This window comes from Tachysurus vachellii, chromosome 4, assembly GCF_030014155.1.
Source record: "Tachysurus vachellii isolate PV-2020 chromosome 4, HZAU_Pvac_v1, whole genome shotgun sequence".
Classification (NCBI taxonomy): Eukaryota; Metazoa; Chordata; class Actinopteri; order Siluriformes; family Bagridae; genus Tachysurus; species Tachysurus vachellii.
The window spans coordinates 14,313,133-14,330,312 of NC_083463.1; the positions used below are offsets into that span (position 1 = coordinate 14,313,133).

Consider the following 17,180-nt stretch of genomic DNA (forward strand, 5'->3'; position numbering starts at 1 on the left):
TTTGTTGTGTTTCTCACATATGTTTCAATGTGTGAAATGGCACTACAGGTTGCTGGGCATCTGGGGATTAGATTTCACCACATCATGCTGTTAAAGTGATGTCAGGTCCTGCATTCAAGCATTCAGTTCTTAAAGGTGCATCCTATGCAAAACCATTAGTTGGTGTTCTAACTGTGAAACAAACTGGAAATATGTTAAAGTGCTTTGGAATATGGATGCAAATAAGGTTGCCTTTCCTTCACTCCCATACTCATATATGATAATTACAAAACCATTGCCACTACCACAGGTTTAGTTCTCTATTTACTGTCATAACAGCCTCCATTCGTCTGAGAAGGCTTTCCACTAGATTTCAGATTGTAGCTGTGGAGATTTGTGCTCATTCAGTTATAAGAGTATTAGCTGAGTAAGTTCAGATACTGTTGTTAAAAAGGAGGTCTGGTGTGCAGTCAGAAATCCCATAAGTTCATCCCAAAGGTGTTTAGTGGGGTTGACGTCAGAGCTACACAAGTTCTTCCACTCCACCCTTGGCAAATTATGTCTTCATGGCACTCATTTTGGACCTCATTTCTGAAAATGGGAATTGTCATGATGAATTAGGTTTGGGCTGCTTTAGTTCCAGTGAAGGTAAATATTAATCCTCCATCATACAAAGACATTCTAGACAATTTTGTGCTTCAATATTTGTGGCAACAGTTTGTAGAAGAACCTGATATGAATGTGCCGGGTGTCAGATGTCCACACGCCTTTGGCCATACACTGTATCATAACCACTTATTTAGATGTGATCATTGACATATAGAGTTTTCTATTATTTAATATTTTACAACTCAATTTCCTCACATATGCAGTGAGGTTTTGCATTTATTTATTTACTTACTTAGTTACTTACCTATATTTTAAATAATCAATTTGTAGCTAGCTTTAAATTGTCCAGTTACAAATTGTCCAGTCTAGCTGAAAATGTAATTTATAAATTACGGACATAGTGGGATGACTTAATTTATAGTTGTAATGACTGATAAATTTGGAATTTTTAAGTTGATATATTGTAGTGTATTATGCATAAATTAATACTAATATATTATAATGCTTTGTGTGTAAACAGATGAATAATGAGTGAAACACAGTTTTGCACCCCATGATCCTTTTGCAATAGAGGATAATCTTTAAACAGTGAGCAGAATTATTAATAGAAATATTAACCCTGGAGAGTTTTCATTTGACAAGTTGTTGATGCAATGACCTTGTACTGAAACAGCCTGTTACTACTATTCAGAGTCACAAGAGATTTAAAAATCTTTTACTAAAGTAATCTGAAGTTGAACGTTTATTTGGAAGTGCACATGATAGAATTCAAAATGAGTTTTGTTGCATGGTAATATTAATATATTTTCTGAAGTAGTAGTAAAACAAGTTTGAAGTGACATTTTTAAAATTGGCTGCGTGCTTAAAAGAATTTCAAAGAAACAATTGAGGATGTAAAGGTTCATTTAGTTTTAAACTGAGTTTGCTGCAGTGAACACTTTTGTGTGGAGTGGAAAATGATGAATCAAAGACTCACAGCTAAATTTCTCTTCCTGTTTCCAGTGATGAGATTATTAATTTATTCCTGTCTTACACAACATCCGGATGGGATCTGTAACTAGAACAGAAAATGTTGACTAGAGTACACCAGTGGAAACTATCAAGAAAGCTGAATCAGCAAAAGCACAGGATTAACATTATGGTGTTATTTAAAATAACATTTATTTGTATCCACACTTTTTGGAAATTTCAACTGGTGATTCAGCATCTCATTTTGTGTATTAAATGATATTTGTCAATTTTTATTTAAAATGTTTGATTATTTTTGATTTTTCCTTATGTAATCATTAGCCAAATAGACAGCCCCTTTTACTATGTCTTCCTCATCCTATTTAAGTGTCTCTGTGTATAAAACCCTAGAAATCAAAAGGGTGAAGTCAGTGAAGTATACAGTAGGGTAAAGAATCATTTTTAAGTTGGATCTGAATTAGGTTTATGTAATAAGAATGGTAAATGGGAAGAATAGCTCAGGGTATTGTGTAGAGAGGGAGATTTTGGATGAAGAGAAGCTGGAGAAACTGGCTAGGAGATTGGACCCATCACAAAGCCACATTCCTTTCACTCATCGCCTGAAAAACTCACTCAGGTGAGACACTTTATATGAAAAATTTTTTTTTGAATGTGTTTGAGTGTGTGAATAGTGGTGGAATACCTTATTCTAATGAGTTCCTATTAAAGTGAAGCTAATTTCGTTCTTGTTTTTTTCCCTAATCCCTGTCTCACTTTATCCCTCTCACAGATGTTCTATTCCCAGACTGAAGCGTAAAGTGACAGGATGTGTACCTGTGCTTTACTGGTTACCACGTTATTCCATCTGGGACTATGGCATGCCAGACCTCATCTCTGGCATCAGTGTTGGCATCATGCACTTACCACAAGGTGAGAGCTTCTGTCTCTTGAGATCTTTTTTTCTCAATAAATCTGTATCGTTGTGCAAAAAGGTGTGAAGGTCAAAATATCAGCGCAACTGTTAAGAACCATAAATCCTTCTGCAGAGTCTGATACAATAACCAATTTGAATTTGTGAATGAGGAAAAACTGTTTTGTTAAAAAATAATTCTCAAAGACCACGCTACTATTTACTTTTGCTAGAAATTTTCAAACCTTTATAATTAACCAAAAATATATCACATAAGGCATGGAACCATGAAAATAATCGTTAGATGTCAGTGATTAAAAGAGATATAATAAACATTTAGGAGCATGTCTGTTGAATTTTACTCGTAGCATCACACTTATTTAAATGTGCCATGCAAAAAAATTATGATTTCTCTTAAAGTTTATAGTTACACCTACAAACATGTATAGTTCATATGAATATAGTTATGCCTGCAGTATTGCTTTGCATTGGTACATCTAAACTGTACTGTTACCAGTGTTTGCAGAAAACATTTGTGACATATAATGAAACAATAATGAAAGAGCCAAAGGCTTTGCTAATCTATATTTATGGTTAGGTTTAGGTATAGGATAGGTGCATTAATAATTATGTCAATGTAAGGTCTTCCCAAGGATACTAAGATACTATACTGTGTGTGTGTGTGTGTGTGTGTGTGTGTGTGTGTGTGTGTGTGTGTGTGTGTGTGTGTGTGTGTGTGGGTTGTAGGAATGGCTTATGCATTGCTGGCTTCACTGCCCCCAGTGTTTGGACTGTACAGCTCTTTTTATCCTGCACTCATTTATTTCTTCTTTGGGTCTTCTAGACACATTTCTATTGGTGAGAAGACTTTATATATTATTACCACAGAAATGATTTGACTACATTTGCCACACATTTAGTAGCAATTTGTAATGATAAACTAGAAATATTTCACACAGTACTGAACAGTAGCATTAAAATGGCATTTTTTCAGCTTTCACACTATAGGCTTTAAATTCTCTAAATGGCTGTTGATTGTGTATTGTATAATTAAACTTTCCTCCGTGTGTGTTTGCAGGCACATTTACTATTCTCAGTGTTATGGTGGGCAGTGTTACTGAGAGACTGGCCCCTGATGCCAGTTTTCTCATCCTCAATGGCACTAATGTGACTGGGGAGGTGGACGTCACTGCTAGAGATCTTTATAGAGTACAAGTTGCTGTAGCCACTACTGTATTAGGAGGATTAATTCAGGTTTGCACACGCATTTATGAAAATGGAGATGTGATGAGATGTGCAAAAATGTAGATTCACATATTCAATCATGTGATGCTAGATTGTTTCTGAATTGCAATGAAAATTTTCTATCTTTCAGGTGATCCTGGGTTTGGCACAGTTTGGGTTTGTGGGTACATATCTCTCCGAGCCGTTAGTGAGAGCATACACCACAGCAGCTTCTGTTCATGCTGTGGTAGCTCAATTAAAGTACATCTTTGGAGTGTCTCCAACACGATTCAGTGGGCCATTCTCACTGTTGTATGTAAGTACTCAGACATTCGCCCTCTTTGTAGTCACATGCACAAATTTATGGACTTCATCACTTTTTTTGAGATTCCACCAGACCCTGTGTTGTGTGTGTATGCAGACACTAGTAGATGTATGTGAGCAGCTGCCCAATACCCATCTGCCCACTCTTCTGGTCAGTGGTGTTTCCATCATTATCCTCATCATTGCCAAGGAGCTGAACAATAAATACAGAGAGAAACTGCCAGTGCCAATACCAGTGGAACTCATCATTGTATGCTTCTTTTTCTTTTCACATGTTCTCATTCATGAATCATTATTTATGATAGCCAGACTTTCATGATTATTAACTGGATGGTCAGAACTTTTGTCTGTTCTTTTTTAACATATATGTATTCAGTCTATTTTTCAGGACTCACTTAGAGACATTTTAATCTGATTCTTCTTACTACACACTATAGGAAGGAGAGATTTATCCATGACTCTGTGTGTGTGTGTGTGTGTGTGTGTGTGTCCGTGCACCAGATTGTGGCCGCTACTCTGTTATCATTCCATATTCACCTGAATGAGACCTATGAAATTTCTGTAGTTGGAGATATCCCAAGTGGGTGAGTTATTCTTTTATTATAACAATAACAATTTTAATAATATTATTATTTATTATTCAGCTAATATATTCAGACAATTCTATCAATCAATCTCTTGGATTATTTAGGCTTCAGCCTCCCACTTTGCCAAATCACCGTATTTTTTCTGAGGTGGTAGTGGACGCCTTTGCCCTAGCTATAGTGGGATATGCCATTTCCATCTCATTGGGCAAAACGTTTGCACTTAAGCATGGCTACAACGTGTGCAGCAATCAGGTGAGATGGCAGGCCACCAATGCAAATGGGAATTTTAATCACATGTTATTAAAGAATTTTATTCAGACAGAATTTGAAATGACAGAATTTGTAATCATAGTGACCATTTTCTGTGCTTTCATGTAGGAGTTGGTGGCATTAGGTCTCAGTAATACATTGGGAGGGTTTTTCCAGTGCTTCTCTGTCTGTGCTTCTATGTCTCGGAGTCTAATACAGGAGACCACTGGAGGCAGAACACAGGCAAGATACACACACAGACACAGAGTACATTTAGCACAGTGTTATACACAGCCTGTTACATATACACATCTTCAGTGTACAAACTTCATTGTGTTCGGTTGTGTAATCATTGTGTTCGGTTGTGATGTTGAAGATGGCAGGTGTGGTTGCAGCCGTGATAGTGCTGGTGACAACGTTGAAGTTAGGATCACTGTTTCAGCAGTTGCCCAAGGTACATCTCAGTAATCCTTTACAAGCCTATAGACAAGAATATACATTTTCTCTGTGTTTGAATATATATTTATATAATGAAAACGTGTGTGTGTGTGCATGCAGGCAGTGCTATCTGCCATTGTGTTTGTGAATCTGAAAAGCATGTTCAAGCAGTATGCCGACATTGTGACACTGTGGCGGAGAAGCAAGACTGATATGGTAGGATTCCATAATACATCTATTTAAATTTATATCTGACTGGTTAGTGATCACCTCTTATCATTGCATATGTGATATTGAAAGTATCATTAATTGTAATCAAAACCCATCTTTGTCATATAATCTATATTGCTGTTATTAAGGTCCATCATTTAAATGCATCATTTCCATAAATTTATTGTACTGTATACAGCTGGTGTGGTTGGTGACATGGCTGTCCACTGTTCTCTTTAATATGGATATGGGTTTGGCAGCCTCTGTTGGCTTTGCCCTGCTTACTGTTATCTTCAGAACACAACGGTGAGACACTGCATTGCCCCATATCCATACAATGTTTTGGTTTTCTGGTATAAATACATTTGAATGAGTGTTTCCTTGATCTCACAGGCCCCGGTACTCTGTCTTGGGCCATCTTCCTGGTACTGAGATTTATTTGGACATGGAGACACATCAAAAGGTGAGACATTAATGTATTTAACCCTGTTTATTGGACATGATCTTTATAAAATGGATGGCTATTATAAAGATCTAACTGAGTTGTGTGGAGAACTGCTAAGAGGAACTTATCAAACTGACTCTCAAGTCTTCTGTAGTTAACCTTATCAGAGCCATAGCACTTTTAGTAGTCAAAAATCCTTGACTTACTTTAAATAAGTTTCTTCCTCCTTGCTGCTAGAATTTCTGTTGACTGTGGCATAGTGTGCTGCATGTTGTGACCTCTTAATTTAATTTACTGTGCTTGAAAGCTTCTGTTTATGAGATTTTGTGCATCAACAAGGCTGAAATCAACAGGAATCAAGTCTGGGTGTGCCTAGTCTAATAAAACACAGTTGATTAAAATCAATTAAATTTGGTTTATTGAGTACAGGGATAATTCATTTCGCATGTGGTGTTGAAAAAATGCTAACCTCAATAAATAAAATAATATTGTCTTTGTATAATATTACATTTTTTTGAAGGTCTGAAAAATATATAAGAATACATAAGAAATATATAAAAATATATAAGAAATCAGGAAGGTGTAATATATTACAATTATTATTAAAAAATAAGCATATGGATGTATTTATGTATGTGACAGGTAAGGGAGGTACCAGGCATCACCATATTCCGCTCTTCAGCCACCATATACTTTGCTAATGCTGAACTTTACCTGGAAGCCCTAAAACAAAAGGTGCACTTTTTTTTTTTCTTCCTGATCCAGTTGGTTCAATTTACCTCTTAGACTCATTGTTTACTACCTGTATGCTTTACCTTATTTGGCATCTTTGTTTCTTGCCTCATTGATTACAGAGTGGCTTAGACATTACTAAGATGATCACTTATAAGCGGCGGCAGGAAGAGAAGCAGAGAAGAAGAGAGAGGAGGGCAGAAAGAAGGGCAAGGAGAGCAGCCAAAAGACAGGTGGAACAACATAGTAAATCTCCTGAAAAAGACCACAAAGCATTACTTACTATATCAAATGAATGATCTCATACTTTCAGGTATGTCATTACTGAAGTTTTTTCTTGGCACTGATGTTCTCATTCACTTAAATTTTGGCAGAAACAAGCTCTTAGAGCAGCCTCTCAACGCTCCAAAGCATGCATCTTTTCAGTTGAAGAAGAAACAGGACATTTTAAAGAAATGTGTGGCGATATCCCAGAAGAGGAGTACAGGGACAGAGAAAATGGCACAGTGTTTGTTATGCCTGAGACCCCACATAACAGTTGGGTGTACCTGAAGGGCATTGATCCTGAAACCTCCACACTAGGGTCCATGTCAGATCTGCAGGATGGGGACATCACAACTCTGGAGTCCAGCAGCGAGGACACACTCAGCAGGGATCTGGAAAGAGTTTCCCTAGGCTCACTGGGAAAATGGACTTGGGATATCCATTCCATCATCCTAGACCTTTCTCCAGCCAACTTCATCGACACTGTGGCCATCAAGACTTTGAGAAATGTGATGGTTACGATCACTCTCAGTACATATATACTTAGTATTAAAAATGACACGTTTACAAAATATTTGCCCTCTGTTGTTTACAGATATTCCATGACTTTGGAGAGATAGAAGTGTGTATCTACATTGCAGGCTGTCAATGTAAGTACAACCAAATCTAACTAATAATAGGACTAAAGACTAACAATTTTAGCCTTAATTTATATGATATAACTACACACTCACCCTAACGTATCCACTGGAATGTATTTGTTAAATGTGTGACTCTGACTCTAGATCCAGTGGTGGAGCAGCTGGAGAAAGGTGGCTTTTTTACTGACATTTCCAAAGAATGTCTCTTTACTACAGTGCATGATGCAGTGCTGTACTGCATCAAGCACCATGGTGCAGCAACTCTGCCAAGCTATGAAACACCAGTGGTGAGCTTTCCATATATAAACAAAATACAAATATAGACTTTATACTTTACTCTTTACAGAGAGAGAGAAAGAGAGAGAGAGAGAGAGAGAGAGAGAGAGAGAGAGAGAGAGAGATGTGTAACTCATGAGTCCTACAAGCTGTAATAGCCAAAGTGCTCTATTACTGATTAATGAGTTCAATGACTGTGTTTATGTACTGTAAAGGTATTTTGTAAAGGTGAGATGATGGACAGAGGATCTCTTCTGTACTTCACAAAGAAGAATCAGCATTATATTTTTATCAAAACCCATTTTTTTCGTTTCATTATGTTAAAAAAACACACAAAATATTCAACAAAATGCAAAAGTGATAGCATTTTTATTTGCCTAATGTTTGTGTTATATGAGACTATTTGACCATTTACATTTCTCATTTTCTACACTTTTTTATTTGACTATGCGTGTGCAAATACTCTGTAAATAATGTACAGTACAATGTAATGATCTAAAGCATCTCTAATGCATAATTCAAATTTGTCATTACAGAGTATGAGCAACACCAGACTCTGAGACATCAACTACAGTGAAGTACATCTGCAGCAAACTTTCCTCTCACTCATTCACACACACACACACACACACATACACATACACCTACACACACACAGATATAAAATGATAAAATAATTCCAGTGTTTATCACTTGAACAGTGAAGCACAGGGCTGGTTCCCTGTATTTTGAGAATTATACATTCAGGTTATTATTGATTCTTCTTCATGTACATGTGTACACATTATCTGTTTCTAAGTCATTCGATGGCATGTTAGTCAAAATAATGCATAATACTGATATAAATTATTTAAAAGACTTGTATGTTTTTAAATTTGTATTTAACTTTATTATTTTAAAAACTAACATCTTTAATATTTTGAAAAGAAAATGACAAACTGTTAACATTTTTGTGAAACATTGCAACAGAGTTACAATTACAATAAATAACATTATAAATTAATAGCACAGACTTTTTATGGATGCAAGTGAATTCAAACTGAAGACAGATTAAATAAATAATAATAAATAATTACAACCCCTGTACAGAGCGAGTTTGTTCAAGCATCAGTTTCAACATGCCTTATTGGAAGAGCTAAAAGAAAGATCATGTCAGTTGAGATGTTGTGTTTCACCACACGTATTATACACATCTTGGGTAACAACTTTAAACTGATTGATTAACTCATGAGTGCAACATAAAACTATAGCAAACTACATAATCAACAGAGGCTAATGTTCTGAATCCCTTTTATCCAATGAAAACTCAAGTGAACATTCTTTCACACTCCTTAGGAGGTACAGTAGTGCATAAATAAGTAAACAACGATTATAAAATATGGCTGCATTCCCATAAATAATAAATAAATAATTAATAAATAAATAATGGTGCCTTCAGTAATGGTTCATGAGGTTTTTGTAACCAGGGATCCCTTTATATGTAAAATAAATACAGTGGACCCCCTCAGTATCAAGACGACTGTCCCTGAATTCACACCCTGGGTGTCAGTCCAGATATCTTGTGAACAGTTAGGTAATGCTTGACTCGGTTCTGAATGTGGGACACAGGATATAAAATCATCATACATTATTAATGTTTATGCCTACCAGTTGTATGTGTGTTTTTATTTGTGAGTGTGTACATGTTCTGTATCTGCTGTGTGTTGCTACGTACATGTATTATAGCAGAACAATATTTTTTTGGTTCAGCTTTTTGGGTTGTTTCTATGCAGAAAGGGGTTATTGTTTATTACCTACAAGCTGTCGCCTGAAATAAATTATGAAAAGATTGTAAAATCACAAAATACATGGACAATCAGCTATAAAAACATGCTGTTCTTGTTATTTTGGAGAACGGTGCAGGAGGGGCTCATGACCATAGTCTTTCGTGGTGCAGGGTGACATTAATAACATTACCACAAACAAATGTACAGTAAGCAAAGCAGTTAGCTTTATGCCATCAGGCCCATGATTATGCAATATGATTTACCCCAAACTAATAAAATATAGTGTTTCATGTTTTGATCTGTAACCCAAATGTCTTCAGTGTTTAGCTCCTCCAACCCTATTTATTTAACTGATAAATGCAGTAACAAAAATCTGACTGCATTCATAATATATTAAATACTAATAATAATTAGTATTGTGACTGATTTTTAAATGTATGGCATTGTGAATCAGGACTATGAACATTCATGCTTCTTGATACTGCAGATATATGTATATGGTTGGACTCTGCTCCAAGTGCCTCTACAGAGGAGCCATTACTTATATACTGTAGTGCAAGCTGGTGATTACTGGTTCATTTATTACAGTTACTTTGACGCAGCACAGTCAGAATTTAGCTTTAAATCACTGAATCTCAAATTTGTAGTAAGTGATGTTATGCTACAGTCTAGTATGATGTTTATTTATGGATTTTTTGTAAACGAGTGTATTTTTAGGTGCATATAAGCCATAGGGGTGTAACAATACAGAACATTAAAATCCTTTATGATACCATTTCAATACACCAATAACAAAAATTGGGTTTTCAATTGACTAAAATGTTTGTTATTATAAAAGCAGAATAAATGAAACTTAATAGTGGCACAGTGATTGATTCAGTCATTTAGAATCTTAGCAAAATAAAACAAACAAAAAAGAATTAGAATTTAACATACCTGTGACTCAAAGTTTTTCTCAAGCTAATTGGATAGTATGCTAGTTAATGGTTCATGAAAAGTGTGCTTATCATGAGATTACGTTTATTTAGTCTAGTCAATTATGATAGTCCATATTGTTACCCCCCTGATAAGCATGCATTTTTGCCTACATGTATATGCACAGTGTTGTTTACAGGGGGTAAAAAAATGCAATATAGATTTTGGCAGTGTAATGATTAGATGACAATCACTGGGGGAAAAGGCAAAAATGTCAAAAATAAACTGGATTCATTTCTTTGTCCAGAGAGTAAACCGTGTCTGTCTATTTTCAGTGGTTTCTCAACCCATCTATCTCTTGCTCTCTCTCTCTCTCTCATGCTGTACTTATTAAGAGCAGCTACAATAAAACAAATAACATAACTTAGACGTGTTCATAAATATTGGTAAAATAAATTAAACACTCTGTATATCTACAGAGTAGCATGTACCACATGTGCAAGCGTTAAAATTGAATCCCTGTGTCCCAATAAGTCTTTCTAAAATGTAGAAGGACTTATTAAATTTCCATACATAAGATTGTTTGTGTATCTGCATGTACATGTTCCAGCACTTGCTATGTGAATACTATAAATGTTCATGTGTTTACGGATCTTTTTGTGTCATTGTTTGTGGACAATGCAAGTGCATGTGTACTGCAAATCTTGTGATATACATTTTTGTAGTTACAGGTCCTGGTGTGCATCTGTGTGCTGCTGCTCCTGAGATTCCGGCCGCTGAGACATGAGCTGCTCATACCGGGCTTGTCGGTGGTAGTCTGGGTCAACATTTATCCAGTTGTTGGCAATCCATTTTACCCCTCGAGTGACAACACAGCCTCCATGTAGTGCATACTCATCTTGTTCACCAACCCAGCCTAAAGGGGGTAACACAGCATAGTATCATACTTTCCTCATGCAAACCAGTACTACATAGACTAATGAGGAAAATATTCTACTTAACAATTAAAGATGAATTAGGATACCAAGGTGTTAAAACAAATTTGAAATTAACAGTCATTATGTAATAAGTACTATATGGATTGGATATGGAAATCTCATGGAAAATGTAGTTTCTCTGACAAGGCCTTTAAACTGGTGTCTATATTTCTGCTGTTTAAAATTTGTCCAATTCTTGGATTCGTTTTGGTTTCTGCTGGAGACGAGGAAACACTGCACATTTCCTGCAGTTTCTTTATACTAAAAGAATACTACTTTTACTACTGTCAGAATTTGCACTGTCAGAATTTACTACTGTCAGATTTGCACAAAATTTATATTACATGGGGTTATTTATACTGGTCATTTAAATAGGGTATATTCTTTCCAGATGAATGCACTAATTATCTATTAAAAATGACTGAAATGATGCATCTGGACAGGACTAAAATATAATAATTACATTAACTCACCTCCACTTGTAAAACTTGTCGAATCTATACAGGGCTTTAGGCCTTAAGAATTGATATACTAATATGTAATACAGCAGACATCAAATAATACAAAACAGCCATACATCTTCCTTACCATTTCCATCAGACAGATAGTTATACCAGAACACTGCTTTGCCCATTGTGGGCTTCACTCTCAGGTTCCCTTTATCACAGTGCTTTCTCGTATCCAACAAATCTACATCGTCCTGTATGAGAGCCTAAAAAACAAACACAAACATCCAATGTTACTGTTTAAAATTTAGATCAGTGCACTGTTTCAACATCCAACACGTACATAAAAAATTTAAATCAATAAGATTCACCACTTCATCATAGGTCCTGTTGTCTGCTACAGGAAAGGTGGTTTCTCCTCCTTCCTCTACTGTGTTCAGGTAAAACAGCACAGTAATGTACCTGAAAATATAAAATATTTAATGCAATATAGTCATAAAGCAGAGCTACACACAGAGACATATCATAATATAAGGCCAGCATACATGCATACATACAATCAGCATCCACTTTAATAGGAACACCTGCTCATATAGAATGGGGTTTAAGTGTGAAGGGCAACTTTAACCTAAGCACTAAGGGAAAAAACAAATACTGAGTAGGTAGAAATGCCTTTATCGCTAGAGAGGTCAGAGGATGATGATACATGACAATGGTTTGTGCTGGCCAGGAAGGATACAGCAATTAATTTCATCACTCTTTATAACTATTGACTTCCTGTCAGCATTAGTCATTATACACACTCTCATCTATCTCATTTAGCCCTCTGTACACAGCATGTTGTTGTTTTTTTTTCTTTTTTTGGTGGCATTCTGTTTAAACGCCTGAGAGCGTCGTGTGTGAAAATCTGAGGAGATTCTGAAATTCTCAAACCAGCCAATCCGGCACCAACAATCATACCACAGTTCAAGTCAGAGATTTAATGTGAACATTAACTGTAACATGTGACCTGTGTGCAACTATGTGCTTCTGCCACATGATTAGCTTATTGGATAACTACATGAATGTACAGGTGTACAGTACATTTAGATGGTGAGTGTATATGTACTGTATGTGTTATTGTGGGTAACATGAAAAGCTGTATTTCTTTTGGCTCATTAACAAAAACAAGGCTGCTGAGGCAAGGACTGTTTAGAGGTGTTGAATTAATAATTAGGAAGTGGCTCAACACAAATTGCTATTTGTTTCCTAAAACGTTACATATTTTCTCATATTCATTATTTTCTTATAATAGCATCCCTCCTCTGTTACTACAAATGTATTTTGCATAAGCATAATACGTGAAAGACCTCATAATGAGCAGATAGGGAGTAAACCAGCATATGTACTCATTTTAGCTCCAAAACTCCAGATTTAATTGTCTCACCTGCAGGAAGTCTGGAATGGTGAGGAGGAGTTGACAGTGAGGTGAGTGTGTGTACAGGTTGTCTCAGGGTAAACTGGCCCACTGTCATGATGAGCATGGTAATGACCACCTTGCTCATAAAGCACCACCTGAAGAGGTTCACTCAACTCCACCAATGCAGATGGAAGCCTTGTTAAATGTGTGACTCTTGGTAAACAAACAAAATGAGCATTATTTTAAAGCAAATGAGATAGTTGGTAAGAGATTAAACAAACTCATGAAGGGATACCTGTTGCGGAGATCTCTGAGGACCTGGTGTGCTCCCTGACCCTGGTAGAGCCACGTGTGTCTGCTGTTCCTCACTAACTGGTTCCTGTTCACCCCTCGCTGGTGTAGGAATCGCTGGAATGCGTCACTGCTCAGCTGCCTAAACTCCTCTACACTCAAGAGACCTGAACACACATCATCACAATCATCACAATCTCTTCAGAGCATAAAAACAAGCTAATAGCATAAAGACAGAAGTTAAAGCTTACATATTCAAAATAAATCACCAACCTCATGTAGCAGGCCATGCAAATGACACGGGAAAAAAAGGAGCTGCAGTTCAACATTATGCTTGCACTGTGTGGTAGGTGGCTTCAACATTTTGGTGTTAATTAGCTCATAGCGAATAGTGAAGTTAACCTTCTTCAAATGTACGTTTCTTGCTAGGTTCACAGTTTGTAGTAAGCCCAATTTCCCAGCTAACCACAATATTAGTGTAGACTTTTTTTTTTGGAGAGCGGATTGGTAATGCAATTCTCTATTTATTTTATGTTGTATAGCTTCTATAGATCTCCTACTGTGTTTTAGCTTAGTAAAACCTCAACACATGAAGCTTTTTGGTTTTATATGTGTTAGATTTAATGGAGAGTAAAGTTTTATAACAAGTATCATTGGTCTTTACCGTTACCATCCTTGTCCACCTTGAGGCCAGCGTAGATCTCTCGGAGGTTCTCAGGAGTTAGCCAAATACCATCTCTCACTCTGGAGTGTGTTAAAATCTGCGACAGGAACAGCATGCAGATAACATATCTTTTCAAAGATAAAGAGCACCTCTGTAATGTTTATTGTATCGCAAACAAGAACAAACTGATATACACTTGTACCCACTCACTCACCTCATGTGGCTGTAGCTGGCCGTCCTGATTTAGATCAAGCAAATGGAAGATCTCTTCAGCACTGAGGTTTAGCTGCTGGCTGAGTTCTTCTTGCCCCTCAGGCACCATGACTTGACTTTCCACCAGGCCCTTCAGTTGAGCTAGATGCATCAGCACTGCACATTCTCTCTCAGAGAGGAAACTAGGAATTTCTGCACGCACACACACACCATCATAACATTCATATCATGTGCTTGACTGGACCATATAGATTTAAAAATAGAATTCGAACATAAAAGTACAGATAATTACCAAAAAGTAGAGGCTTCAGACTAAGGGTCTTAATCTCGTGCACTTTTCCTGGCACCAGAGTCACTTTTTGCACATGACCCACCTGAAATACAAAAGAAAGTGATGTTTATAACTATTCTAATCAATATTTATTTATTTATTGTAAACTTGTGTAGGCATACAAAAATTCTCATTAGGGTGTTATGGTTTTAATTGAATTTATCAATTCACTTAAATTCATGCTAGAAAGTACAATAACTAACTGTTATGTTTAGTCATTTCTGTCTACATAACCATGGTTGCTGAATTATCAGTGCTTTTATATTTCCATAGTGGAGCTTAGTTTCTCTGATTAGTTTCACTATTAAACCTAATATCCAAGTTCACCATCAGAAACCATGTGCACACTAGAATCGGATGTATTCCTAGCTCACATCCACTGTGGATAGGTCAGGCTTGGGAATCACCACAACCCTGACATTATAAAGAGTTTGCGATAGTCAGACAGACAGACCGATAGACTGATAGACAGTGTGGTGGAAATTTTTACTCTAGGGATGTTTGTAAGGCCTTGCCCTTCTATGCTCGTGACTGGTAGTTATTGTGACTAGAAATTGCCAATGTCAGTGGTTGTTTTCTTAGTTATGACAAGGACAGAGGGGACTGGAGACGAGTTGGTGGGGCTCATAAACAGCTTCTAGTAGACCTTGGTAAGACAAGATTAGCTTGATCAGGAGATGAGCAGGCATTGAACATTTGAGCCAATGATTGATTATGTTTTGCTTTCACAGGTTCTTCTTTGATTTAATCCTGGCTATAAAATCTTGATGTAATCAATGATCAGGGGCCTTCCTCTCTCGTGCTATACGAGGAGTGTTGGGTCCTGTTGCGAGGAAAACACAATAAAATGTTAAACCTTTTTACTCTTGCCTGTGCCTACGTGTGATACTTTAAATCTCTCAAAACTCAAACTTCCACAACAGATAGACTGAAGTGTTATACCAGAGTACACTGAGTCACTATCAGAAGAGCCCTTGTCCTGAAGCACCTTCTATCCTGCACATTTCAGCAATTTCCCCACTCTAACACACCCACTTAAACTCAGGAAAGCCTGTTACTATTAATTGTTGAAAAGGTGTGTTAGAGCACCTAGAAAACACTACAATTTTTTCAGAACAGGTGGTTTTCCTGGATCAGTGTTGGGATCCTGTGATATAGGCATCTAAAAAAGGCATCAGTTGTGTGATATCAACCAACACAATGATTATTATAACGGTGATTTAGTGCAGCACTGATGTAGCTGAGAGATAAAGTAGATCCTGACCCGTATCCCCTCGATGCGCGGGAGGTGTGTGTAGGACGGCGGCTGCTCTGCTGTCTCAGGATCTGCTCTGCTCCGGCTGATAAACTCTCTGCTGGAAGACGCTCCCGCATCAGAGCCGGTGTTGTAATGCACGTACAATAACAGTGCGATGACATTCAGGATGTAGACATGAAAGAAAACCATGACCACTACAAAGTATGATCGTGAACAGACGTTGTTCTTCTGCACCGGGAATCTCTCTCGGTGTGAAAGCGGCGATGGAAACGACGACCGCGCTGCACCGTCCTCATGTCCCTCGTCTTCCGTCATGGTGCTTGATTAACGGGCGATTTGTTTACTTCACCTCGCCTCCGTTACCGCAGACTGCGTTGACATGACACACGTCACGGCTTCAAACTAACGTGCTAATAAAATAACCAAAGCAGCTGTTTGGTTGGTTGTAAACGACATAAAACGTGAATGAGTTCAGCTGTAAAGTCTGACTCGTTAGCCACCCGAGCTAAAGGCTAACTCAGTGTTTATAACAGCATAAAGCTATTTATATCAAACCAGCCGCAAGACATCATGGTATTACTGAACTTCGTCCTTTAACATCGACTATTGTGCAATTTATGACATCTTTTCGAATGTTTCGGTGCTGTTACTGGCTCGTAACGACCTTTACAGCTGACCCCGGCGCAGTGAAACCCAGCCTGAAGTTGAGCCGCCATTGTTGTAGGTTTGACAGCTGACGCACTGCGACTGCGCAAAGAATAAGGAAAAATGGCGACGCCTGGTGTTGGCGTTGACGATATAGACCTCAAACTAATTCGGTTTTGAATTGAAACAATATTTAACGACAAATGTCAGTTGTTAAAAAGACTATCTGACCTTTTCTGTCTGGTGTTTAAAGTGTTTGTCAGTGCTGAAAAACAAACCGAATTAAAACTATCCAAGAATCCTTATGGCTAGTTGCTGGGTCTATTTGGGATTTAGCTTTTTAAAGTTAAATGCAAATAACTATTTTTCAGTGTTTTGAAGGCACCATGAAGAGTTTCAAAAGACTACTTTCAGTTCTCGACAAGTTTCTCAATAACAT

At 37.2% G+C, this 17,180-nt stretch overlaps 2 protein-coding genes across 3 annotated transcripts; one reads left to right on the plus strand and one right to left on the minus strand.

Annotated features, from left to right (window-relative positions):
• The first annotated feature begins 1,969 nt into the window (after positions 1-1,969).
• Positions 1,970-8,508, plus strand: slc26a6l (solute carrier family 26 member 6, like). 2 transcript variants are annotated; one of them, XM_060867906.1, is made up of 19 exons: positions 1,970-2,173; positions 2,327-2,466; positions 3,194-3,304; positions 3,525-3,700; positions 3,822-3,986; positions 4,092-4,244; positions 4,496-4,578; positions 4,686-4,833; positions 4,960-5,073; positions 5,207-5,284; positions 5,389-5,484; positions 5,678-5,784; positions 5,872-5,941; positions 6,566-6,658; positions 6,778-6,888; positions 7,030-7,428; positions 7,515-7,569; positions 7,705-7,847; positions 8,373-8,508. In XM_060867906.1, exons 1-19 carry the CDS (start codon positions 2,034-2,036, stop codon positions 8,394-8,396), a joined length of 2,406 nt encoding a protein of 801 aa, XP_060723889.1. In that variant the 5' UTR covers positions 1,970-2,033; the 3' UTR covers positions 8,397-8,508. The 2 variants fall into 2 exon arrangements, with proteins under 2 accessions (XP_060723889.1, XP_060723890.1); XM_060867907.1 differs by having other exon boundaries at positions 7,711-7,847.
• A 334-nt stretch (positions 8,509-8,842) lies between these two features.
• Positions 8,843-16,811, minus strand: p4htmb (prolyl 4-hydroxylase, transmembrane b). The gene is made up of 9 exons (XM_060867908.1): positions 16,103-16,811; positions 14,800-14,881; positions 14,509-14,699; positions 14,295-14,391; positions 13,635-13,797; positions 13,367-13,552; positions 12,312-12,402; positions 12,083-12,206; positions 8,843-11,433 (listed from the first exon to the last, which is right to left on the minus strand). Exons 1-9 carry the CDS (start codon positions 16,409-16,411, stop codon positions 11,243-11,245), a joined length of 1,434 nt encoding a protein of 477 aa, XP_060723891.1. The 5' UTR covers positions 16,412-16,811; the 3' UTR covers positions 8,843-11,242.
• Between the last annotated feature and the right edge of the window lie 369 nt (positions 16,812-17,180).

Bases quoted from the DNA above. Each gene is read 5' to 3' on its own strand.
- p4htmb (XM_060867908.1), bottom strand. From the start codon at position 16,411: ATGACGGAAGACGAGGGACATGAGGACGGTGCAGCGCGGTCGTCGTTT. The intron at 12,403-13,366 runs GTGAGACAATTA...TTATATTTTCAG, and splicing joins CCATTCCAGACTTCCTGCAG to GTACATTACTGTGCTGTTTT. The intron at 11,434-12,082 runs GTAAGGAAGATG...TACCCCCTTTAG, and splicing joins CTATCTGTCTGATGGAAATG to GCTGGGTTGGTGAACAAGAT.
- slc26a6l (XM_060867906.1), top strand. From the start codon at position 2,034: ATGGTAAATGGGAAGAATAGCTCAGGGTATTGTGTAGAGAGGGAGATT. The intron at 2,174-2,326 runs GTGAGACACTTT...TCCCTCTCACAG, and splicing joins CGCCTGAAAAACTCACTCAG to ATGTTCTATTCCCAGACTGA. The intron at 6,659-6,777 runs GTGCACTTTTTT...CATTGATTACAG, and splicing joins TGGAAGCCCTAAAACAAAAG to AGTGGCTTAGACATTACTAA.